The sequence below is a fragment of the Streptopelia decaocto genome (genome assembly GCF_964273445.1).
Source record: "Streptopelia decaocto genome assembly, chromosome: 1".
Taxonomy (NCBI): domain Eukaryota; kingdom Metazoa; phylum Chordata; class Aves; order Columbiformes; family Columbidae; genus Streptopelia; species Streptopelia decaocto.
The window spans coordinates 102,792,006-102,818,818 of NC_138663.1; the positions used below are offsets into that span (position 1 = coordinate 102,792,006).

The 26,813-nt window shown below is 42.2% G+C and overlaps 1 protein-coding gene across 3 annotated transcripts in view; it reads right to left on the reverse strand.

Annotated features, from left to right (window-relative positions):
- Positions 1 to 555: 555 nt before the first annotated feature.
- GPM6B (glycoprotein M6B) overlaps positions 556 to 26,813 on the reverse strand; it is a 111,740-nt gene continuing 85,482 nt past the window's right edge. Inside the window, exons 2-8 of one of the 3 annotated variants that reach the window (XM_082060912.1) lie at positions 25,633 to 25,752; positions 14,884 to 15,070; positions 10,751 to 10,907; positions 7,136 to 7,307; positions 5,142 to 5,215; positions 4,769 to 4,834; positions 556 to 2,430 (exon numbers count right to left, since the gene is read on the reverse strand). In XM_082060912.1, coding sequence (XP_081917038.1) covers positions 2,281 to 2,430; positions 4,769 to 4,834; positions 5,142 to 5,215; positions 7,136 to 7,307; positions 10,751 to 10,907; positions 14,884 to 15,070; positions 25,633 to 25,752 — 926 coding nt within the window. In that variant the 3' untranslated portion in view covers positions 556 to 2,280. Of the gene's footprint in view, positions 4,070 to 4,768; positions 4,835 to 5,141; positions 5,216 to 7,135; positions 7,308 to 10,750; positions 10,908 to 14,883; positions 15,071 to 25,632; positions 25,753 to 26,813 lie in introns of all 3 variants that reach the window. The other 2 variants (XM_082060910.1, XM_082060911.1) reach the window with 2 other exon arrangements.

Sequence of the window (26,813 nt, forward strand, 5' to 3'; positions counted from 1 at the left end):
TTGGGCAGCAGCATGTGTTACAACTTGCACTGCTATTGTGACTGCTCCTCTCAACCTAACTACAGGACAATGAAGCCGAATTTGACAGAATTTAGGGGCATAAAAACCCCAAAGCTCTGTCTTGAATTCACTGGATGTTGAAACACAGCGTACCAAAAACGTGACAAATAACCCTTACTTTTAGAAATTTAAGATTTAGAAGTGACTTAGTGGCTAGGCTAATTTGACATGCTGCTAAATTTGGTGTTGCAGCAGCAATGCTGGCTTTTTTTTTTTTTTTTTTTTTAAATTTCTGAGCAAGTTCCTTCTGTTTGATGTGAGGAAGGGGAAGAACAGCGCTTGTTGCATTATGCTGGCCTGGAACAACCACCAGTACTTCACCTGAGAGACACTCGCTGACACCCACACCCATGGGCAGCCTTTCCCAGCACAGGAGCGCATGGATACTATTGAACAAAGCATGTTTTTAACTTCAGAAAGAGAAACGTAAAGCCTAGAGATGCGCTAGTAGAGAGTAGCTGTAGGTCTTGTTTTCAAATAAGCATACACAAGTGATGTCTATTATCTACAAATATTTATTTTAACACTTGGATGTAACTACAGGAAGCCCTTGGCACTGATAGAAAATATTGATTCACTGTTAGGTTACAAAAATTTATACATAGCAAAATTTAATGCTCTTTACATAAAAATATTAGACTACTTAAACAAAACTTCAAAAACTCCCAGTAACAGCTACACTGAATTAGAAAAGAATTCTGCTTTAAGACACTGCCTCCATATTACCCTTATGCAAACACTGGGCTAGAACATCACCTGCATTGCTGTAGAAATGTCTCCTTCATGCAACAGGTAAGAACATACACTAGGCTATTTTGTCATATTTGCTCTACATTGATCAACTTTGCCCCTTTTTTTGAAACTGTCAAATGAGACTTCAATATTTAACAAAAAAAAATTACATTTGCAGTTATACCCCCCAAAACGCCTTTTCTCTTAATACTGACTTGAAGAAATTTGTGCTTCCTTTTTTATATTCAGCAAACAGTCAAAACTATCAAACCACACGTCAGCTTAACATAGGTATGACTTGAATATTTAATTTTTTTCAAATGACTGATGTATTTTACTTTTTTCCCCCAACATTTATATATATATATATCATATAGAACAAACACCAAAGATACCATCACTAATACTCAAGATATCACTGAATGCTTCTGAAAAAAAACATTGATTAGAAGGCAGACTTCTATGGGAAATGACTTTAAAATGGCACCAGTTTGTTTTGTTTTGTTTTCTGAACACCACGTTTTCGTAATGTGCTAATTAATTTGTAAAAAGGAAAACACATAAGCACTGACTATAAATTTGCTAAGCACCAAGATAGAGAAAGGTGGACATCCTGTATTCTGTTTTATGGCTGTAATTTTTATTGTTTGTGTAAAACTCTGCAAACTTTTCTCATCCGCTCATTTGGAATAGTCAGATCAGCATCATTTTAATAAGGTAACACTTTTCACTTGCTTAAAATGTCGGATAATGGTCTCCTGCCACTATATAAATGCTAAGACATTTATAGAAAATAAATATTAAGGCAAAGCTGACATTTATTTTCAAAGAAGGGGATCATTATCCAGATCCAGGGATCTACATTCCATTATAGAGTTAAGAAAAAAGATTAAAACTTGGGACACCTGCTCAACGCTCACATAAGCACAGGAGCGTCATACAAAAGTGTGGCACGACAGCAGAGCGCTGCTGCAACGGGTGGGCAGAGACAACCCTGTGGCCACTTAGAAAACCGCAACTATGATTCTGTAACTGCACTGCGATGTGATCACGAGCTGCCAGAAACCTCGGCCGGCCGCAGTTGCATTGGGTGTCTATAAACTGAGATGCTAATGTGCCTAAGGGCTGTACAGAGATTTGCTGCCTGCTGGTTTGCAGCACCTGCCACTGTGTTGTGCAGGACATCATGCTGTAGAATACGTCAAATCCTAGATACCAAAAAGTCTCGAAGAAGAAGAATTTGGTCACTCGTATTGTGAAGTGTTGCCTTTTAAAATGCCTGGAATAAAACCTCCATTCTCTATATGAAAGGATGGAAGATTACCCATGGGAAGGTTTCCCTACGAATGTGTTCCAGGAGCTGGAATGTGAAGCTTTTGCAACTTCTCTCTAATTTTGTTTGGTAGACACACATCTGTACTGCAGAGCAGCTATCTGTTGATTTGTCAGAGCTACAGAATTCTTCTGCTGAATTACTGTGGCAAACATTTATGTGTAAGAATTGAGTTGCTCTTTTGACCGAGACTGGATATCCTGCAGCTCCTGCTCTTCTTTTGCTTTGATATCTTGGTAGGCCTGCATTTTGCTTGCATCCTTTAAGTAGGCCCAGTTAGAAGACAGTATCATGAGGAAGTGGATCTGGAAGAGAAGGGTGAGCATGATGGCTAGTGAGCATGTCAAGAGGCAAAGCAAGCTGCTAGTTAGATTAATAGACGCTCTTTAAAATAACGACCAAAAAAATAGTTATTCTACGTTAATAAGCATTCTGTTATTAAAACAAGCACGGAGGCTATTTTCAAAGATCTCTAAGAATTGGGCATGCTAATATTTCAGTTGGTTATTCACAATTTAGAGAATGTTAGTGTAACAGTAATAAAATGCGCTACAGAGTTGTACGGATCAATTAAAATGCAGATGGAGAGTAGCAGCAAAAAAGTTTTGTACGTGGCGATGTATGTAATCTGCAAACTATGAGGTGCTCAGAAGAACTGCTTTCTAAGGTGGTGGTGTTTATGCACATCCAAGCCCAGATCCTGGTCAGTCTTTTCCCCCAACAAGCAGATGAGAATTCCACCCTCCCCCTGGAAAAAGCCTGAAACTGTAAACAGTTTTATTTACGCGAAAAAGGCTACATTAACATATTGAAAAATTAAACAACAAAACATGAGTCCAAAACTAAGCAAAAGCATGCAATCTCTGGGTTAAGAAGTCTTAATTGTATATTAAGATAACTACATTTTAAACTTCCATTGCCCAAACCCAGATGAAGAGGTTTATATAATATATAGCAACTGGTTCTTTATTATTACTATTATTATTATTATTGTGTGGATTTTTTCTAGTTTGTGCATTCATCTCTTCCCAACTTCTTCTGACCATACTTCATGCAAAAATCTACATCTGAAAACACTGATTCACTTTTTTTTTTTAAATCCCAACAGTGTAAATAGGTCTCTATGATCTATGCATGGTTTTGCTTCCTGTGCAGTCATACTTACAGTTCTGAGATCTGGCTACTGAGAAATCAGTTACTAAAGTGCAAGCCATACAAGAACAGAAGCTATATGCTGTTTCTTACTAGTTCAGGGTCCAAATGAAAGAATGTGATTGTTTTACGCAGAGCTAATACAAGGATGTATTTCCTTCCAGAGAGAGCATGGTTTGGCAATTACTTGAAGTAAAAGAAAATAATCAACTTTATCATCCATGCACTGGAAAGACAAGCCAACTAATTCAAAATACCTGGGCTTCTGATTTCTGCCAAAAGAGACTGGCAATACTTTACTGTTCTTTTTGTTTTGTACCATATATATTTTGTATGCTCGGGGAAGTTATACTTGGTGTTCAGGATGAAGAATAAATTAATAGTTCTGACCCTGAACCGTTCCAGTATTTGTTTTAGAGATGACTGTTAGAAAAACAAGGAGACTTGAAATGGAAATGTCCCGTCTCCAAAAGGATGCTTTATAAACACCCCTACAGTAACTGAATCCTCTCGACAGGAAAACATAGCCAGATCTCATCCACATCATAGTTTCATATACAAGAAGTCATTTTATTAATCTGATAAGCTAGCCGATGCTTACTGGAGCTATTTACAATTACTGTAACACAATTCAGAAAGCTAGACTTTTAGCCTAGAGTGTCAGTGGTATTTCAAGCTACGCAATGCAGCTCTTTACTGGGCTTATACAATTTAGAATTTAGTGCAGCAATCTTCCCGACTCTTAAACTTCAAAACAGCATAGTTATATGTAGTAGCCATCATGTAGATCAGCTGGTGGAAGAGAACAAAATACAGCAGAGTAAGATACAACGAGGTGATGGCTCAAGCCCACGTGGGCAACTGTCGATACTTCTACAATAGACGTTATTCTCAGTTTCTTCCAGGGTGAAGATGCAAGACAAGTAACTTGTGATTTATCCGGAGAGGATAACCTACACCCAGACCTGAGGCTATTTCATCAACAAATAGTGAATTTATACCCAGATTTGGCTGACAAGAGGTTAGAAGCTGGCAGCTAGAGGAAGTGTTAAGACAGACGAAGCGAGTCATCCTGTTAACATCCCTTTTCCAACTGCTACCTGTAACTGGTATTGCAGAGTTGGACTAATCAAACTGCCCAGGTCCAGACAAAAAACCCAAGGGGTTACAAGCGACTGATCAAATAAACTACAAAAATGAAGAGAAAGAGCGAACGTAAAAACAGGAACAGTGGGTAGAAACACGATTTTCAAAGGACATGCAAAGAATTTTAATCTAAGGATGGAGGAGTGGGTTAAGATGACTTCTTAAAAGTTCAGGACCTGCTGACCTGTAATAACCAAATCATAGCAGAAAATAACGGCAATTACAGCTCACCCTCCTTAATATCTAGTATCACTATTTTTAAGGTACACACAAAATTTAATAATAAAGCATCTTAGGTCTGAAAGGAACATGTTACACAATAAAACAATAAAAAATGCTACCCACCAGGGCTATGACAGTGGCACCAGCTCCAGCACAAGCCACAATGAACAGGTGATAAGACATGTAGAACTAGAGAAAAAGACATGTTAAAAACATTGAGGTAGTTGAGGACAGTATAAAATGCATTTCAACTGTTCTAGAAAATAAGGATAATGAAACCATCTTCATAGCAAGGTATGCAGAACTTTAGAAAATAAAAATGTTCTGAAATAATTTTCATTTTCTGGATGACCTAACACAGAATAATTTCAGTGTTGTATTAAAATCAGTCTCTTTATACTACTAGTATTGGTTTTCTCCAAAAACTTTCATCATTTATTACACCATGCCCAAGTGTCTTGGAGGCAAAAGCTGCGCACAGGTTATGTTTCTGTACCTCATTCGTGTTGCAGATGTTCTCTAGAATCGGGCCACAGGCTTTGCCAGGTACAGCATTCCAAGGGATAATACCTGAAATACCACAGCAAAAGAAACCACTAATTTTAGCGATGAACACACACTTTCTGTTCCTCACTCATCTTTTCCACCCACTGGCCAGTTGTGTTCCCGTTCTGGGCACCGGCACGTTGACCAGGCCGGGTTTTGAGTCGGCGGGAGGAATTAAAACAACTCGCTCAAATTGTGCTTTCTCCCTATTCCGAGGCTTCCTGCCAAGACGTGTTCTCAGATGTGGTTTTCCCATATGGCAGCCAAATGGTTGGTTGGGTTTTTGCACTTCAGGTCCAGTCACACGCTGCCTACTCTCCCACTCAGCACTGGAAGGGATAATCTCCATCTCGGAGGTACTTGGCACCTTTCAGGATAGTACTTACTGGATTAAATTCTACCTGAACAAGTCATTACTGTAGTAAAGTGTGAATATGGAGCTAGAGGGAAGAATTACTTTCTGTTTTTTTTCCTGGTTTGGTCCCAGTAGGTAAAAAAGCACTAGGAGAGCACTGCTACAAGAAAACTCAGTCTGCCATACCTCACATACTCCCATTTACTTTTGTTACACGACTGAAAATCTGAAAAGTTGACAGGATCTAGAAGGTTTAAAATAACCTAAATTTTGGGTCCATGACAGATGTAAAGCTTAAGCAAAAGCCATCTGAAACAGGAGAAAACCAGTTTGTTTCCCCCATATAACTTGCATGTCAGATGGTTGGAATTAGCAGCTCTGTAAGGGCAAACCATTGAAATTATCTCAGGATGGCGTGGCTTTCAAAAAGATTTCACAGGATTTACTTTAAAGCCAGCTGCTTCTCTGCAACTGCAATATTCACTTGAAGCCTTTTAGCTACTGCTTCCACCCAAAATCATGAGGACAGTTCAGGGACACAAGTCGCCTGTTAAGGAGCTGCTCTGTCCCATCAGACATTGAAACCCAAATGCTTTTACTGCTCAGGAAACAACGCAGCCTTACACGGTGCCCATACAGCTGCAAAACAATCAGGAGAAGCAGAAAGGTGGAGGAGCATTTGCTCCCTGTACTCTCAGGCTTTGCTGCTGAAGGAAACGTCTTACCAGCCTCTTGCTGTCAGCCGCTAAAATAGAATGCAAATGTTTAACTGATTTGGGACTTCTTGCTTTTAAAAATGAATATAGCTTATCTTCTCCTGCTGGACTTACAGCCTGATATGAAAGCACAACCAAGTTTTTTCAACTCTGAATCTATTTTCTCAGCTTTGAATGATACAGTCCAAAGAGAGAAACATTTATAGAAAATGCTAGCTGAAATGAAGCCAAAAGTAATGGTGACAAAAGCTCTTCTGCATAAGGGAAGCTGAAAAGATTAACTTCAGGGAAAACTCACCTTAAGGAATGAACTACTTGAAAAGCCTGACCCTAGTTGAAGGTATCGTCCCACTCCTCTGCTACCTGCACCCCCCTCGGCTTTCTGTGTGTCATCAGAAAGCAGTATGAATTCACTAATAGTTCAGACAGACTCTCGATTGCAGGTTTTGGGTCTTTTAACTGAAAATAATTGTTAGAGCAAAGTTCAGGTGTTAACTTCATATATAAATGTAAAAACAGCTTTTTGAAAGGAAAAAAAAATTCATGCATATGGGTTCAAACCCCAGAATCTGGTTATCTAGTTCTCCGTACTATTTCTAAGGAGTTTATTTTGAGGCTGATCTATTTTTAAACCTAATATTATAGTATTGGAAACTGCTACAAAATCATTTTAGATAAATGACTTGCAAGTTCAGTTAAATTGATTGCATCTGGAAAGAGATCAGTGTTATCTGAATTAATTAGAAAAGTAATAGCATATTCAGAGATACGGGTTGCTTTTGCATTCGGTTCATTTGCTAAGGCTGAGACAAAACTACTGAAGACAGTCCAAGGAGAAAGGATAAGGCATTTAATCAGGATTAAAATGAGTACCGTATTGCCTGATATCCACGCAGATCTGGTCCCCTGGAACCGTCACATTTGTCTGAAGAGATTTGATGACTTCGCAAGTTGACCATATGTTATAGAACATAAAGACAGGCACAGCAGAGAAGCCAAAGACCCCAAGCCAGGCCACTCCAAGCACATAGGTGAGGAAAACAAACTGGGCAGAGAAAACACAAGCACTTCACGTTTATTCTTTGAAAAGAGTACTTGAATTTTCCTTAAAAAGGCTCCAAAATAACCTTTAAGCATACTTTCAGAAATCAAGAATTACAGCATTTTATTTCGAAGTGCAAATAAAATCAGTGTTCTCATTGCTTAGAAATACTGTGGTAGTTTAAATGCTACTGACAAAGTAATTCAGACATTTCCTTTTTCAGGAAAGAGCAGTCCATTAATTTCTTCAGATTCTCAGCTAAGCAAGGCTGCTGGTTGCAGGCTAAAGCCAATAAAACTCCGACAAAAATCAATTTAAGGAGTTTTTTTAATTAACTGTAACATACTAGCACTTCTTTACAGCTTGCTAATCAAAACAATAGAGTGAATTGATGTTCACAGAGCTCTCCCATACTGCCAGACTTATTGAAATCAATTTTGAATGTAACATTGGAGAATATATTTGCAAACATAGCACGACTGTTGCAGCAGATCAGAAAGATTCAATTGATCTAGTACACATTGCCTAGAAGAAAATTAGTTACTTCACTTTAGATCGGGGTGTCCAACTCATTTTCACTGGGGGCCGCATCAGCCTTGCGGTTGCCTTCAAAGGGCCCGATGTAATTTTAGGACTGTATAAACGTAACTACTCCTACATTTACAGTGGGCCCTTTGAAGGCAACCGCAAGGCTGATGCGGCCCACGGTGAAAACAGGTTTGACACCCTTGCTTTAGAGAATCATGGATTTTCCATTGAAATTTGCTCGTTTGGGTTTACTCTTAAAAAAAAAACAAAACCAAAAACAAAAAAAGGATTACATGCTATTTTCTTTGGTAAAATTACCAGGTATGGCACTCATTGCTTTGGAAATCTCCAGCTTCCCCCTCCCACTGGACCTCTTGCCTTTTCCCTCTACTTCTAAGTTTTATGGTGAAATGGTAGCACTAGCATCACTTCCTAGGTCCCTCCTCATGGTGAGACTAGGATTTGGACCCTACTTGGAGAGCGGGGAAACGCTCTTCTATCTTATGTGCTGCCTTTTCACTGTTATTTAACTGCAGGTGGACTGGAAAGGCTTCATTTCCAGCAGAGCACTGATGCTGAACTATCTCACTCGCCACCTGTGTGCCAGAGAAGAACAGCGAGGATGGGAAGGGCTCTGAGCGGGGAGGTTGTCACAGCCTGACCGAGAACTGATGGACTGAAGTGCTGCAGTGCTGGAACTTTGCATCCTCAAAGGTTTTTTGTCCAGGTGCACTGAACGAGGCTGCAAATGTTACAGCAAAGGCTGAGCAATTGGTTACATTGTACAGCCAAGGAAGGTGGTGCCTGTAGGGAGGGGGAAGCGCTTGCAAAACTAAGGCACATGGAGAACCCAGCTAAGCCTTTAATTTATACACAGATGAATTGAAATACCCTATTTTGTATTAGATAGTGCCATATACCAGACTTGCATGTTTTATGCAAGAATTGCATAAAAGACTTGCATGTTTTATGCAATAATTCTCTCTCTGGATTTTGGTAAGGACTGAGTGGACTAGTTTAAAGTATTTCTATAGATACGCTATATGTAAAATATGGGTTTGTATACTTGCACGTGGAAGTGTGCATGAGAAGAAGCACACAAAGCCTTTAACTCCTAAAATACCCAGGAAATAACACACTCACCTTTACTGTGATAACTGTGGGAAATGGCTATTCTGCATTACCACAGCCAACAAAAGTAATTTAGGAAAGTTGCAAGTCTATGTTGTGCAATAACCTTATACAAGATAGAAGGGACTGCCTTTCAGGACCTTGGTAATGTAACAGAGGAAGAAGCAGAGGAACTCTTACTGTACAATCATAGAATGTCCTGAGTTGGAAGGGACCCACAAGGATCATCAAGTCCAACTCCTGTCCCTGCATAGGACAACCCTTGACCAAAGAGGCAAAAAAATGACCGTATGTCTAACAGCTTGTTGTCCATACCCAGCTGCAGGCACTAGCCTGTTAAAATGATAGATCTCCTTGCAAACTTTGTTCTAATCCTGGTGTTTTACAGAGCTCTACCACTACACAGCGGCATACAGGAATTTTTACACCATGACTGTCACCACTCACCACTCATGTGTCTTACCAGAGCTCCAAGCCATTACTCAGCTGCTAAATTCTCTCCTTCATTGTGTGGACAAACATAAAAACACATTTTTCTGTCACATTTCCATGTGTCACACTGGTATTTATCTAAGCAGCTGACAATCATGTGCCTGCAACTACTCAACTGCACAGGCAATTGTCTGCACTAATGAGATGCACATATGTGTATGTTTCTAGTGTCTTTTGGATCGTTGGAAAACACTGCTTTAGATCTTTCTCCTCAGTGAAGATCACACTTCCTGGAAAAATAGTGAGTGAATAGCTGCTTAACTGGGAAATGATAAGATGTTTTATTTGTATTAGCTCTTGAAAAATTCACTAAGTATCCAACAGTACAGTGGAAAATCGTTAAAGCTTTTGAAAACAAACATGCATCTCCTTTGTATTTAACCAGCTGAAAGTACATACTTTTAAAGTACAGGATATAGATTGTATATTAAAATGCAACAATCACATCAAAAGCCTCTTCTCTTTTCACCCACACTTTCCTGTGGGCGATCTGTTACACTGCTTTAGCTTCCTCCATAACTACAAGCTTTGAATTCAGATTTTCAGAAATAGCTTTGAAATCCTTTCTCATAAACACAGTTATGTTTCTGTTCTTGCAGAGTGCGCCCCAAGGGACAACGTGGGTGAGAATCTGAAGTTTTATTTTTAGTTAAACTTTTTTAAAAAATTTGTTCTCATACAGAAGTATAGGGAAGGGAAGATGGCTTGTAACTTTAAGGCTTGAAGTGTTTCAGCTTTGCAAATAAGACTCACTATTGTATCTGGATGCTTTCTGCCATCTGCAAAAGCAAGACAGCAATGCTTGATTCAAGTGCAAAGATGTTGCGAAGCTTCATTCATTACTGTTTGTCTGAAGAATCCAGACATCCTAAGCAGAACTGACTATGGAAGTCAGAGGCGTTACAGTTTGTTATTTAAACAGCTCTACAAAATGCAGCCATTTTACAGTCTGCCTTTAAGCATCACTAGTGTGCTGCACGCTTAAAAGCACATCTTTCATTTTGTCTCACATTGAGTGTTTAAAAACTAGCAGTCTCCAACAACTTAGTTTAGACCAGTGGGTTCAGCTTTAGAGGCCACAGTAACACCCTGACAGTCCATCTGCAGAATTTGGATTCGACCAAGCATCCTCAAAGTTCAAAGGATGACTAGCAACAGGGATTGACTCTGACCACCTATAGGGAGTTAAACAAATAAGGCAGCAATAGATTGTGGCTTGAAACCACAGGAGTCAAACCGAGCCCAACGTATTTCAGCAAGCAAAGATGAGTGTTCCCATTTCTAATGCTACTCACCATTCCACTGATGCAGCGGCCACAGGCTGTTGTTTTGAACTCTCCATGCAGCTCCTTCACAGCACTTGTTGTATAAAAACCTTCTGCCAAAAGGATTATCCCATATAAGAAGAAAAATGATGCAATGCCATAAATTACATACTGCATTAGCTGTATTCTAAAATGGAAAAGAAAAAAAATATAATTAGATTTCAGTCCTGTGAAAACAAAGTCAGTCCTCCCAAATCATAAACAGTATAACTCCCCTCGTAGAAATACAGTTCAAGGCTCCTTAATGCATTTTTAGGATGCGGGCTGCAGGAGAGCCCTGGAATTACTATCCCACTTCTACAGGTAAGCAATACCGACATGCATTAGTCTTGAATATGCTTGAGCGTCCCCTGTGTGGCAGTTCTTACACTGACTGGTATTAGTCACCAGCTCGAAGCCCCAATTTCATGCCTCCACTATGGAGACTTTTTTTCCTGTTATTGATGCCGAAAACTAACTCAGGGAAGCTGAACTACTGGCTGAACTGCCAGGCTCTATGGTGATTCCTTTGGCTTCGGGAAAGGAAGCAGTCCCTGATATTCACTGGTTTTACCCATAAAATCCAGCTAATGTATGTTTGCAAAAATTCAGTGATACTTCTCTGATACAAAACTCAGCAAATGCAGTAAATTCTCCTGAGGAGGAACAGTTCGCTCCACAGTCTAGGAGGGTACTTTCAAGTGAGCAAGCAGTTTCAGTGCCTTAAGTCACAGAAGTGTTGAGCTCCCCAAAATGTAATTAAATTTTCAAAAACTGAAAAAATATTTAGGAAATGCTTCTATTTCAGGAACTCTGGAACCATCCAGAGGAAGACGACTGTAGATCACATGGCATAAGCATTTCCCTCGGATATGATTTGAGAAGGTTCTAAATTCCTTAAAAATCTACCATCTGCAATGACACTTATGGAATTTTTACTCTGGCTAGAATAGGTAAATGGAACGAATTCTTTCTAAATATTATCAATCAGATTCAATATCTGAATCTGATCGTTTTGGAGGATGAGAATGATATATCTTTCATACGACATTTCTGTGGTCTCCAAACTCCTACTTTGTTATTAGCACAAGAACTTACAGCTTCTTAAACGTCATTTCATTGTTGGGATGGTTATTACAGATGAAGCTATTCACAGAACAGTAGAGGTTAATTTTATACTGCCAGTTTTCTAAGGATAAATAATTTTTTCCTCAAATGCTTTTTCAATTCTTACCACTCGCCGCTAAGTAGCTGTGAGTATACATGTACATCTCCAAGGAGCATCTGAATATTATAGATTAATTCCTTTAGAGAAGTGGTTACTACCATTTATATAGTTAAATGTTATCCAGACAGATACCACACCTCTTGTATCAAAATAGGATATCGCTTATTTAAAATTACACGTGGGAAGTGTTATGTTTATTTTACAAACTGATTAAAAATAACAGGATAAATCTGTTGCACCTGTGCTGTAAAGCATGAAAAAATTAAGCCAACGTTTGAGAGAGAAGAATTCATACCACCATCATTAATAGTCTAGGAGGAACTTGATGCATGTTACCCGAAATATGAAACCTGGTTAAAAATCCATTTCACAAAGGGTGCCCTACTAGTATATTTTTCATTTATGTCTCCTTGGCCTTAAATTATTTGCTCCTTTCTAGCATCTTTTCTCGCTTGCCTTGTTATATCTCCATAAAGCCCAGGACCTCAGCTGCTTTGGTAGGAATGACACATTTCCCCAGCTGCTAGACTGACTTGATAAGAAACATTGTCAACAATTCTCCAGAAATTAAAACTTGCTGCCTACCATAGTTACTTTTGCAATTTCTTTTATTTTGCTCAAAATAAGAATGATACAAGCACAAGGCCATTTTGTTAGTTAGTCGGATGGAACAGAAGCTTAGTTATTTGCTAAATCTTGTGTCTAAATACAGGGTCCCCATGGCTCATGGCCTGGAGCTGGGGACATGGTGCCCAGCCAAACCATGGGGCTGGGAGCTGCTGGGAGGCGGGACAGGACCCCAGCAGGGTGCAGCCCCAGAGCCATGTGGCAGATCTGGGCACAGGGGGTCCTGTAAAGGAGAAGCAGCCCTAAAATGGTGCTGTGGGACCAGTGACAGAGCTCTCAGGGGATGGGAAGGGGCCAATTGTGGAAATCTCAGGCTGAGCGCATGGAACCTGGCCCACTGGCAATGTGCCACGTGGGCCCCCTCTTCATGGACACGTGGCCCACACAGGGACCCCTGCCCACAGCTCTCGGGTGGCTTCTAGCAGGTTTTGGCTGCCCTTACTCGTGCCACCCCCCTGTACAGAGCGGGGACACTAACAGGAGACCTCGGCACAGTCTACAGCTTCCTCACAAGGGGAGGAGGAGGCGCAGGCGCTAATCTCTTCTCTTTAGTGACCAATGACAGAACCTGAGGGAATGTCAGGAAGATGTGCCAGGGGAGGTTTAGGTTGGACATCAGGAAAAGGTTCTTCCCCAGAGGGTGGTGGAGCACTGGAACAGGCTCCCCAGGGAGGTGTCACGGCCCCAAGCCTGGCAGTGTTCAAGAGGAGACTGGACAACGCCCTCAGACACATGGTGTGAACTGTGGGATTGTCATATGCAGGGACAGGAGCTGGATTCGATGATCCTTGTGGGTCCCTTCCAACTCAGGACATTCTGTAATTCTATGATGCACAGGGGAGGTCTCCAGCCTGCAGCCAGTGCTGCCCTGTGGTAAGCAGGAGGCAGGAGGCCGAACCCAGAGCCAGTCAGCATCCTGGCACCAGCACATGATCATCCTGAATCGAGACTCAAGCAAAATTCCTCAGTGCTGCCAAATAAAAGCCTTTCCACAGCCTGGTGGTCCAGCTGGAGGGACTGCCAAGGACCAGTGTGTTCAGATCACCTGGGACCCACGCATCCCTCAGCGACTAGGGGAACGAGGGGCTGGTGCTGGTGGGGCTGGGCAAGAGCCCTGGTGCTGGCCTCCAGGCCCTCCTCTGGTGCCATACAGAAACCTTTGGAACACAAAAGCCCCAAATATTTAACCAGTGGTTATTTCCAAAGGCTACGATTGCAGAGACATTTAAGCTATTTCCAGTCTTTTATCTCTCTTTTTTTTTTCCCCATCTATACCATACCAGTCTGCCTTCTTCTGAGGACGAATGGACAAAACAAGATTTCCCTGTTATTCCTGTCATCCCTTCAAACTTGGTGTCACCAACAAACACTGAATCTACTCTCTTTCAGATTAAAATCATTACCCCTTGTTCGGTCACTACAAGCCCTGGTGAAAAGCATTTTTAGATCTTTCTTATAAGCCCATGTTATATATCGAAAGGCTGCAACAAGGTTTCCCAGGAGCCTTCTCCACACTGAACAACCCCAACTCTCTCAGCCTGTCCTCACAGCAGAGGTGTTACACCCCTCTGATCATTTTTGTGGCCTCTTCTGGACCCTCTCCAACAGGTCCATGTATTTCCTGTGCAGAGGGCTCCAGAGCTGGATGCAGGACTCCAGGTGGGGTCTCATCAGAGCTGAGTAGAGGTGCAGAATCACCTCCATCAGCCCGCTGGCCACGTTCCTTTTGATGCAGCCCAAGATTTGGTTTGCCTTCTGGACTGCAGATGCACGTTGCTGGGTCATGTCCAACCTTTCACCTACCAGTACCCCCCAGTTCTCCGCAGGGCTGCTCTCAATCAATTCATGTCCCAGGCTGCATTGATTCTGGGCATTGCCCTGACCCAGATGCAGGACCTTGCACTTGGACTTGTTGAACCTCACGAGATTCACACAGGGCCCACTTCTCAAGGCTGTCAAAGTCCCTCTGGATGCCATCCCTTCCCTCAAGTGAACTAACTCAGCTTGGTGTCATCTGCAAACCTGCTGAGGATGCACTCAGTCGCACTGTCTATGGCACTGATGAAGATATTAAATAGTATTGGTCCAAATATAAACAGGTTAAGCAGGATACATGCTCTGATTGTGTGTGAACATCAAAATCCCACTGAGCACTGTTGGACAAACAAGCAACCTAATACTCAGGAATGGAGACTGAGGTTTGAATCTATCTCTACTCATTTAGCATGAGGGTGTTACAAGGAATAATGGAAATGGAAGGCATACTTACACTTCACTCAGCAAAGCATGGTCGCTGGCAGTCGTGGAGAAGTGCTGCTCGAGGATAGACACGGTTCCCGTGAGCGCCACGTGGCCACAGCCACAAAACAACGCTACTCCCGAAAAGCAGAGAATGGTTGCCACGAGCGAAGCATATGGCACTCCTCCTAGGCACTTAATGCAACATTCAAAGCAACCTAAGCAGAAGAGAGAAAGCAAAAGAAATGTTATGGGCAAAAAGCAAATTATGGGGAAAAAAATATCCGTCCTCCACTTGGCAAGAGCCACAAGGACTAAAAAGCCCAGGCATTGACATGCTAAGCAAAAATCTATAGGTGGTGCAAGACAGCACCACCCTCTAAAGCAGTGACCTACAGATCTGTTGGTATGGACTCAAAGCCCAGAAAGTGGGCTGAGTGCTCCTGACTTTACAGGATCAAGAGGAGATCGATGAGACAGCCTATGAAATGGAAAAAGAAAAAAAATTACTTGTCTAAAGCGATCCACTGTGATTCAGCTGCTCCTACAGAGCTCACCATGTTTCAGCATTACTAATGGCAAGGGGACCAGCTACACTGGCACCATTCAGGAAGCCAGACAAGCAAATACTCAAGACAACGAAGCCTTTTGGAAAAGTAAGCGATACTTTGCACTTTCATTGGAAGAGGAACACATTTAGGACTGCAAAATTTAACTACTCTACACTCTCCCATGGCTCCTGAGTATCTTTTTGTATAAATCCATATGAAGTTATAGGGGTACAAGTATTTTAACAACAGAAAAATTGAATGAGAGCCAAGGGGTAGCAATTTTTATCAAGAGCAGTGAGATGAAGATGTATTACACAGACATTTCCAGCTTTACAGAATACACTGGATTAACAGTGATCCCTGAATACACTCTGCAGTAGCACAACGATTTTAATGAAATGCATCATTTAAGCAATTTGAGTTAACAAAACACCCCCCCAGAACTGCTGTTCTACAAACACTGTAATAAGGAGGTTGCAGCTGAATCGCCAGGTTCCTCCCAACTGCGTGGCCTGAAAACCCATCTGCTTGCAGAGCTGGGAAATGTAAATCGGAAACAAACACAGCTTTTAACTGCGCTATAATGGTAATGGCAATCCATACCAATTCATTACTTCAGGGTGATGGCATTAAGCTGTCTCCATTAATGGGCATTTCATACAACTGTGCAAAACACAAGCCATTAAGACAACATTTAATGGAGTGGCCAGCGTTGCACGTCACAGGAACAGCCCACTGCTTCTACGGGAAGGCATTAAATGGACAAAGCATTTGAAGGCAGGGATACAGTTGGCAAGTACGTACATCACATCTTCCCACCCCCAAAATTCCTTGTAAAGCTCAGCAAGTCTTCATCGGCCACACAAGGCAAGTTTATTTTTATTGCCCTCCCTTTCCCAGTAATGAATGAGCTGCAGAGCAGGCACTTCTCTGAACCACTGTGGAATAATATGCATTTGATAACTGAAAGTCTTCCCATTTTATAAGTGGGAAACTCTTCTTTTAGAGAGTCACTAGCAAGTGTCCTAGTCAGGCTCAAGTGGCTATCACCACTGAAATGACTTACAAAATGCCACTTCACTAACTGCAGACAAGATTTAATTCTACGGAAACAAGCCTGGGAAGCTTTTATAGTCAAGCCCACAGCTGGAGTAGGAACTATCTTCACAACAAAAATACTGCCAAATGAAAAACACTGCAGCTTACTGGTGATGGGGCAAACAAAATCCAAATGCATGCTATCAGAGCAAATTGTCTCCGATTTTCATCTTACCACAGAGGTCCAGAGGCAAGTTCAGACACTGGACCTTGCAGAGTGATGCTCTGCTTTGAGGAATCTGCCTAAGTGCGGCTCAAAAGCCAGACGCAATGGTAATCACACACGTAAAGCTGGCTCGCCTCCGCAGCATCTGCTCCCAGGTCAGGCCCAAACCTCCAGCAGATAATCCAAGAAACGCTTGCACCTGGCACAGGTTTAGCACTGAAGGATTATCCAAGAGTAACCATGCTTTGATCGAGCCGGCAACGCTCAACACACACGTGGACACACACACAAAGTGAACGGCCTTTCAGGCTGCACTCCCATAGGAGAAGGCGACTAAACACTATATCATTGCTGGTGTGGAGGGGGTTGATCACCAAATCATGCTGATCCACCGACTGCTTTGCAAAAGGATCCTGTCAGAGACATGAAATAAAAACAGCTGGAAACAAAGCCAAGGGACTGATGGGATCTGAAAGAAAAGCTGCCAGGGCAGCCTGCTTGAAAAAGCTCTCAAAATCAGTACAGATCCACACTGACCATTAACTCCCCACAACTAGATAGCTGTCCTCCCGGTACTCCACACTCCACAGCTGGCTTTCTAGGCCACCAGCAGAACATCTGCCTGGAGAGTTTGTCAGATCCCTTACCCAAACACGTGGCAACATCTGCCACTAATCACAGACCCTCAAACAGAAGCTGAGAGTGGCAAAGCCCCTCTCACCTCCCAGTGACTGGCAGCTGCACGTGGCATCTTTGTGGCCATACTCTTTATGTCTTCCCCTCCAGCCCAAGTAAATGGCATCACAATATCTGGGTGGCCATGGTTTTATCAGTGCAGACCACGGCCAAGGCACACCCCAAGAGGTGTCTAAAGCAGCCACACTATTTTGAGCGAGGCAGAGAAAACTGCCCAAATGTGGAAGTGCAGCAACTACTCGCCCTCGCACCAAGACTAAAGCAGGAAGCAGAGGGACCTCATTTCCCAGGAAAACAGCATGTGGCCAGCTTGCAAGCGCAAGAAGCACCCCAAACCAGCACGTTTCCAAGAGACAGCATCCATCCAAACACAGTCATTCTGCACCCAAACTGACAGCAGAGCTGCATGCAGCCTCCTGCCAGAGGGTAACTAACTGTGGGGCACAGCCTCATCAGGCCGCTGGGGTTGCCAGACCCCTCACAGATCCCATTGTGAACCCTTTTTATCAGGAGCTTAAATCCATGCCTAGCCTGAGCAATATAACTAGTTTTATAATTTTGGTTTAGAGCAAGTCTAAAACAGTACTGCCAGGGGCAGTTTTCAAAACCAGCTAAAATCTGAAGCCCATCAAGCACTGAGATATGCTTACCAAGCTTCTCAAACTAGCACTGAAGCAAATCAGAGGATTTCTTCAAAAAAATGAAAGCTTTTCAGGCAACCTGTTTTATGGTCTCTCTCCCAAGACAGCAAGTATCTTCATACAGTACAACTGAAAACCCATGAGAGTATTTGCCTAGTTCACACTCACATAGTAACTGGCAAACACACGGATGACAACTGCAGGTTGGAGGCCTGTGAACTCAAGCCGACAAAAATTAGTAGTATTAAAATAAGTTTAGCTCCAGCATTCTGCTAGTTTTTATTTTCCATATGGCCAAAACACACTGAACTTTTCAGCTATACATCCACTTCCAACACAGCAGCTTAAAACGATTTAAATATGAAACTGTACAGCACAAATACACATCACTGCATCTCCCTTTTCAATAGCCATTTTGTGCAAGGCATCACTAGAACCTTTTGTGCAACTCAGCAGAATAAAAACATTTTTTGTCCTCAGGCTGGCGAGCAGCAGTTGCCATGGAGGCAGGTTAATAACAGCCCAGTGATTTGCCCAGAGCTGCCTGTGATCTTGGCTACAGATTTAACACACTCTCAGAAGGAGGGCAGCTAAAACAAGGACTGAGATTATTCTCTAGGGAATGAATGCTATTAAACAGACACACACACACACAAATATTCTTGCTAAAGGACAAAAATAAAGAGAAGAGAAAAAACAGGAACCAGCTATTTTTTTTAATCTCCTGGAAACTATCTGTCACAGGAAATTGGTAAAGGATGAACCTACATATGTACACAAATCGGCACTTGGGTGCTTAATGTATGAAGAACAATTATACAATCTACCCAGCAGTGTACAGGCTACTGCATATATGCAGGGGCTTAGCCATTCAATTTCCCATGTCAAAAGGCAATTGTGTGGCTAAACCTTCTTTGGTACATTAAGTACCGCTTCAAGATTTAAACTCAGAAAAGCAAGGTAATACAGAATTAATGGAAAGCAGACTTAAAAAAAAAAAAAAAAGGCAATTCTCAGACTCCAACTTATCCCACAAAGGTCAAGATGGAGTGGAATGACAAAATCTGTGCTTTGGAAATGCCAAAAGACAATGCAAAGGGATCAGGTAGTTGCCTTAAGTATCCCCAGGGGTTGCTCTAGGAAGTTCACACATCAGCTCTTGATGCCCAGAGTCGAAAAGTTGAGGCAGAACACATGTTCACAAAGCCGCCCCTCAAAGCAAAGCATGGAAAACGTGATGGGAGGGAAGAGTGTCCACACCTCCTGGACAGAAAACCAGCCTGTTCTCTAATGTCCCAAACTCCTCCTAGGTTGAGGTTGTGCCTCAGTGCATCTCAGGTACAAACCATTGATCCCAGAGTCAACGTCACCATGGAACAAAAACACAAGGAACAAAGAAAACTTGAAAGGAAGCTTGAAAATCTTCAGGATCCCCTGGCTGTTTTCTGATTTAACTCCCACTCTCTTTTCCTTAGAAGTTTCATTTCTTCCCCTCCCATAAATCTGTCTTATTGTTCTGAAAGATTAAGCAATGGGCACCATTTTGTCTCATCACTTCCTGTAATTATGCAACGCATTTTTAGAAGTCCTGGCATGTTGGACACTTGTCCAGTTACTCCATGGTAGAAATAACCCAGCTTGTTCCACCACAGAGCCACCATCTCTGATTTCTTCAGCAACACAGCTCAGAGAGCAGGTGTGGAGGAGCTGTTTTAACAAAAAAAAAAGCTTCTGAGAGACCCAAGGAAAGAAAAAGTGCCAGATAAGATCTCAAATTAAAGCAACAGATAACATCTTAAATGCAGCCATTGCATGTAAATCAGGCTCATTATTACACATCTAGGGAGCCTCGTGTTGAGAGTACTACTCCCAGTTCACAAATAAATATAAGAGGAGAACTCAATACTTTGTATTCACCTCCTGTTTCCCCAGGGCTGAAGATTACCCAATACCAAGCCTGCATAATATAACTGGAGTCCTAAACCACCATGCGTCTTTGTCAGAAAATGAACTTTATGTCAATGGAAGCAAATGCCAATTTTACTTTCTGCCACCAACTGTATTTTTTAAAATCTCCATTCTGAATAGCTTATACATGCTAGGATGTACATTTTCATACCTTACAGCATGATTGACAGCTACGGGAAAATCAGTGAGGGATGCAGGGATACACTATTACCTCAGAAACAAAAATGGAATTTACCTCCTTCTTTCCTGTGTGAGAATAAGCCAGTCCCTGGCAGTAAGATAACTTTACTTCTCACATCTATCAGCCACCAGAAGCCGAGGGTCAGCGGCAACAGTAAAATAAGATAAAACATTTAGTCTTACAAGGATGAGTTTAAAGCATGTGACAAATTTCTCTCCACACTTTAAGAGAGGCACTAAAATAAAAAGGCTGTGTGTTAAATTGCTTGGAAGTCTTTGTTGAAGCTCTATCCTTACCTATTCCTGTTCATCTTAAAATTTGCTGGTTTACAAAACACAGCACAAAGCTAAAACCTCTGCTATTGATTACAATAAATGCTCACTCACCACACTTTTGGATTAAGCACATTAAACAGAATAAATTGGGAGCTTAAACAGAAAAAATCCTCTACTTTTCTCCCAGAAACCTCTTGAAGCTCTTACACAGAAAACTTCCTTTCAAGTTCAGCCTTTTATAACTTTGCCTTTTTGTCCTCCCCAAATCAGAAGCTGTAAAATTAACTTATACTGAAAATGAACTCTTCATGAGAGTCTGAAAACTTAACACAAGGGTATTTTAGTCTAGCCAGATCGACAACTTCCCCTCTGCATTTGCATCCTCCTCTTCCAGAGCTGTTAATCAATAAATATTCCTTCATAGCCAGCACAGTATCTGTGAGGGAGACTGATGGGACTTTGGGTGACCACAGCCGTCAGGGCTGCCACAAAAGATCAGACCTGAAATCCAGCAAGACCATCACTCTCATCATTCACAGTGGCTGGCATGAGATGCTTCACTCAGGTGAAACGTGGCGAGACCTGGGTTACTCTGGTCCATCCAGTAATTCTCATCCAGTCTCTACTATTTAAGAGCTACTTGAAGAACAAGCAGGTCCTTTCTGAAGGTTATCAGTGTTATTTGCAACTTCTCCAGATATCCTTGATACATATGTGAGATATTTGGTTTCAGCAGTCATACAGCTAGTTCCCCACTCTGAGAAGATATTTATTCTCTGTTACCAGTTTTAAGCCTGACATCTTCAAAATTCATTAGATGGTTCCATATTCTTGTGTAGCAGAGAACTAAGAATCCTTACTCATGCCTCCTCTGCTGGAACCGGCACAGAGAAACCAGGAGAATTGGTGCACATTCAGAACAAACATCTCCCAGCCTGGAAGCACCATTAGCAGACCACATTTAAATCCACAAAGCACCAAGTATCTCTGTGCTACTGCACAAGTAATGATAATAAGCTGCTCCTGAATATTCCAACAAAAATGCAGCAGGCATAGATCTAAAATCAAGGACATTTTTTTCTAACGTGATTAACAACAACAACAAAAAACATCCCTGCGGAGGTTATCAATATTCATCAACAGCAAAATCTAATTTTTTTTCCTGTCACTAAAGAAAACATGGCATGCAAATTGGAGAAAAGGCTGTTTTACCAAGGCAAGATTTGTCTCTTCTTAATGCTATTAAATGGCACAGAGAAGACTCTAAGAACAGACAACAGTAAACACAACCCCCTTTTTTTCTTCAAATCTCAGGCCCAAACCAACAGTTCTTATAGGAAAAAAAAATATATTAGCATTCCAACTGCAGGAATCAAACCTGTTTCATGCAAGGCCCGATGATCCAAATGGTCTTTTACAGGCCTTATCTAATTTATCATCTTCAAATTTATCGAAATACACACACTCCCAATCTATATCATTCCCAGCCGCTGCAAGGCTCATTAAGCTCACAGGTGTTGTGAAGGCATCTTTTTCAGACAGTGCAATCTCTGAAATACAAATCACTCCATCTGCGCTATTGCTAGTGCCCATCGCTGTGTGAGAGCAAGGAGCCAGATCTGCACGGGAAGAACAACGCTGCCCCATGAGACAGCAAGACAAGAGAACTGCTCTTGTCCAGCTTTATTGGTCTCGGGCAAAGGACAGGCAAACATCTGTTTATTTTAATGCATGTCTTCTCTGTTTTACTGTCGGCCCATGAAACAGTGCAAACCACAGCAGAAGAAAAATACTTAATAAATGATTTGGAAAAGTCCTTACTTCAAACAGGTTTATATGCAATACTTGAGGATGAATATTCTTTAGCTATAAGCTACTTCTGCAGAAAAAAAATTAAGTAGATGATTTAAAGAGACTCCTCACATAAGGAATAGCTCAAGCACTGTTGATATAAGCTTTGACGTTATTCCTCCTGGAGACTCGTTCTGGTGTTTTTCTCTCCGAAATAACCTTTTGCACAGCCTGAGCATGTGGAAGGGCTCACTGACACGCAGAGCTCCAAGTGCAACCACATTGCACCAGCAAGGGCAGCCTCTGGTCCAAACTGCGGCCGTAACTCTCAGCTGACACATCAGCAACTCCTTGCTCAACACACCAGAAGACATTCCTCCTTCCTGCCCTCACCCTGACCTCACTCCCCTCACTTCACCTTTTGTTGTCCCCTTGGAGAAACACTCAGTAGGGTCAACATGCAAGAATTGCTGCTTCAGTAGATGCCAGCCCAGCTGATAATTTTGGACAAACTCAAGTCAAAGATGTAAAACAGATGAAGCGATGGGCAGACTGCCAAAGATATTCCAATGCCTGAAGGTCCAGACAACATCTCTGGGGGCAGTACAAAAGCACCGAAGCATTTCAGTCCCATGGGAGACCTCAGCAGTTCTGTGAAACCTTCTGTAAAGATGTTTGGGTTTCCTTGAGTCAACCATCCTCTAGACCCACCTGTATTTGGCTGACATAATTCTTAAAGCTGATTTTTACTTTAATCAAAGGTATCTTACCTGGAAGACTGGAGTCGAGACTCTTAGCTCCACCTTTCTGGCAGCTGTAACTCACCTCACTCTCCATCAGCCTTCAGCCCTCTGCGGGAGAGCGAGACTTTTGCCGCACTGCATTTCAGCCACGGCTACTCACCGCTTCCCCAGTTGACTCCTCCCTAGCTACAAAGAAGCAAACAGAAACACAACCTCTCTGTCCCTAGCGCTGAAGGTGAAAAACTTTGTGTGGGGGGGGAATTCCTACATTTCAGAGGCAACTGAAGCTGACAGCATCTTCCCAGACCTCTACCCAGCTATGGAACTAGAGAAGCAGTGAGAAACCTGAACAACAACTGCAGAAGTCCTTTGCCCTGCAACAGTCTCCATGCATGTATTTCCCCAGTTGCATCCCCACCATACCATTTTCAAAATTTACGCTTCCTTCAGAAAGCGAACAGTTTCATTTGCATGCCCTTATGCACTCAGAAAACAGCTGAAACACCTCCCAGCATCTGGGGGGAAAAAAAAAGATTCCCATAAAGCAAACAACACCCACCCAGCCTTGGAAGAATGCCTACAGCTAAGCTCATGTTAAACAACCTTTCTTACTAAAGAAAAAGATGGTACTTGGCTTCTTGGGCGGGGGGGGTGGGGAAGGTTCATTAAGTTTGCAGGTGTTCTGGGGATACCTTGGCTCCAGCACTGCAGTGAATATCCCATGTTGACTCTTCCCATATTGCTCAAAGAGCAGATTAAAGCTTAAAATTGGGAAGAGAGATCCTGTTGTACATGGAGAGCCCAGGAGAAGAGGTGGATGCCATAGCTGCCACCGAGGTGCTCTCCCAGTGATGTCCACTCAGACATCAGCAGAGTAGGCAAAGTCAAAATATCTGCACTGCAAAGGCACCCAAGAAATAACATGGCTTGTCAAAGAAACAGAGAGCTGATCTCAGACAGCAGCTGATGCCACCCAGCAGTGTGGAGCTGTATGCCAGTACTGCAGGGAGGCATGTCACAGCCGTGCCTTGTGTTGTGACTGAAGTGACATTTTCCCTCCAATCTAAGGGAAAGGAGCAGAGACCAGTGTTTTCACTGTGGCTAATCCATCACTGGCAGATCGGTCTTACTCAAGACCTGTTCAGAGCAGTTTCACTGCTGCCTAGAAACCTTTTCATCTCTCTAAGTGTAGCCATTTGAAGCATCTTGCCTTGAACTGGCATTTTTGGTCTTCGCTGGTGGGGTCTTTTTCCCTCCATCAGCATGAACCCTTTTGTTTTCAACTCTTCCATGACAGGCACCACATTTACCTGCGTGTTATTTCAGGAAGCTTCCCAAGGCAGCCTGCATAGGGTTCAGTTGCCTAAACAAGGGTTTCTAGCACCGTTTTAGGTGCCAGACTCCCAGCTGCTGCGACAGAAGGCTGTGCGTCTCCTCTGCGTCCTGGCTCATCCGTGCCAGCACATATGGACGTGTCTCATCACTGGGGACAACTGATGGGGCACGAGACCCTGATAACAAGGCACCTGGCCTGCTCCCCCCATGTCCTCCTTCCCAGGAAAGACAGCGTTTATAATCTATTGCTCCTTCCTGAAGCATTTCTCCTGTGTATAAAATATCCCATGTGCACTGATGTGAAGTTTGGAAATGTCTTTTGGCAGCGCCAAGTCTGTCAGCCAGGTCATTTATCCTTAAAACGAATATTGAAGAGGAAGATCATGGTTTGCAACCTAAGTATTTGCCAAAACAAACAAACAAAAAAGCCATTTTGAAATACATAAACATTTGAATCCAGAAGAACAAACGTGTGAAAATATAAGGGAAAGAGGAAGGATTAGGCAGTAAGCTCTGGTGAATATTTCCCTGCAATTGCGGAGGCAGGCATCTCCAGCAAACAACCTGTCAAGCAGGCTTCAGTCAATCAGCTCCATAAAGAGAAGAGGATTGCTGGATAGAGCTAGCTGCAAATGCTATCTCTGAGCATTTATATCCTTCGCTGTGCTAACCAGCAGTCAGACTGGAATTTTCCAATGCAATCAATCACGTGTTTGATTTCAGGTGTCTCTCTGAGATACTTCAAAACTAAGTTCCCCCCAAACTCTTCAACAAAATAGGATTTTTCTGAGGTCTCAAGCCAGATATCAAAAGGACAGGCATGTGGAATCACCAAACAGTTTTTAAAGCCTCAGCTGATATGCTCCTTTAAACTCTGACATATGCACTTATTGCTTCTAGCAAGGGAAAAATGCAAACAAAACCACGGAATATTGTCTAGGAAGCATACTGCAAGAGACCAGTGAATCCGATGTGCTGTCACTGCTTTAGTGTCAATTTCTGCATTTGTGGCTGATCAGTTTGAGGATAGATTCACCTGCATAAAAAACCCATAATACGTCATCTCATGTGTAAACAGTTCTGAAACAATCAGGCAGGATAGTTAACAGGGAGGTGTCCCTCACCACACATTATAGTCTTTAAAGCATTAATAACCACATTTAAATTTATGTCAACTATTTGTATGAAAGAACTAGGCTTCTTACAGCCTTAACAAACAAAAGAAAAGAAAACAGAAGAACATAATTTATCGTAAATTGTTAGGACTAGTGCAAAGCATTAGGTTTATGCAACTACCATTTCTGAACTCTCCATTTCACCCAGCCCTTTATTTACCTTGAATCCCCAAAGGACTAACATTGCCTCTCAATGCTGGCACATGATGGTACCGGTGTGGCCTTGAACTCCTGTACATCCAGTGGTACCTGCCAATTTCCATTTCTGGTCTGGTGATCACTGCCAATTTTAGGTGGTAAAAAGTCAGTGTCACCAGCAAGTTTTAGTTCAGTACTTTCAGTCATTTAACTTATTTAAAAATAAGAGCTCAGAAAAACACGCTGTAGTTTCAGAACTGAAACAACATAACCTTACAAACCAAGGGAGAGGGTGGGAGGGATGACTGACAGGGAAACGCTCACACAGGTGTTAAGAAAGGTTGCATAGCTAAAACTCCGCCTAGGATATGAATTAAACATGTATTGAAGGGTACTCTATTCCTTCCCTCCACCCACTCTCACATCTCCCTCCTTTTGTCCATGGCAAAGAGCTCTACTCCAGAAGTAAAGGAAGACAAAGTCATGGAAAAACACGTTACCTGCTCTTTTAAAAGACCTTAAATCTGTCAAAGAAAATGATTATTGTCACATGTAGAGGCAGGGCAAACACAGGAGTTTGCTCCATTACTTTCTTACATTTAAAAAAAAAAAAAGTCGAGGGTTTTATTTCACAAAGGCTCTGGTCACATCCAAAAATCTGGACCAAGCATGTTAAAACAGACTCGTTCCAGGTTTACAATGGAGAGCAGCTATCCTTCTCCTCTTTTCAAAGGACAGAAGCAGCTCAGCAACGAGATCCCACGCGTGGTAACACACCTGAGCTGCTCGCACACTCATCGGCGCCGGGTCTTCAAACAACATCAAACCGATTTTGAAGCTACATGTCCCCCCTCGGCACCACTATGGCTTTGTCACGGCTGTCAGGGCAAGACAGACGGATCTCTATTTAAAATGCACCAGAGTCCCGCTCTATGGTGGCTAAATGAGGAGGTAATCATCACCTCTGGCCAAAATAAATCCAATTCAGCAGCACTGGGGCATGTAGAGAAAGTGAAGATTATGATGGTGAAAACCCATCTACTGTAAACTAGATCAGAGACAGATTTCAGGGGGTGGGGGGAGTAGAAATACCATAAATTTCTGGGATGTGAGGGGCTAGGAAGGTCCTGGACCTGGTCCCTCTCTCATATGGTTTTTCTGCTAGTACAATGAGGAGTTTGACACAGCTACATTTGGATATGT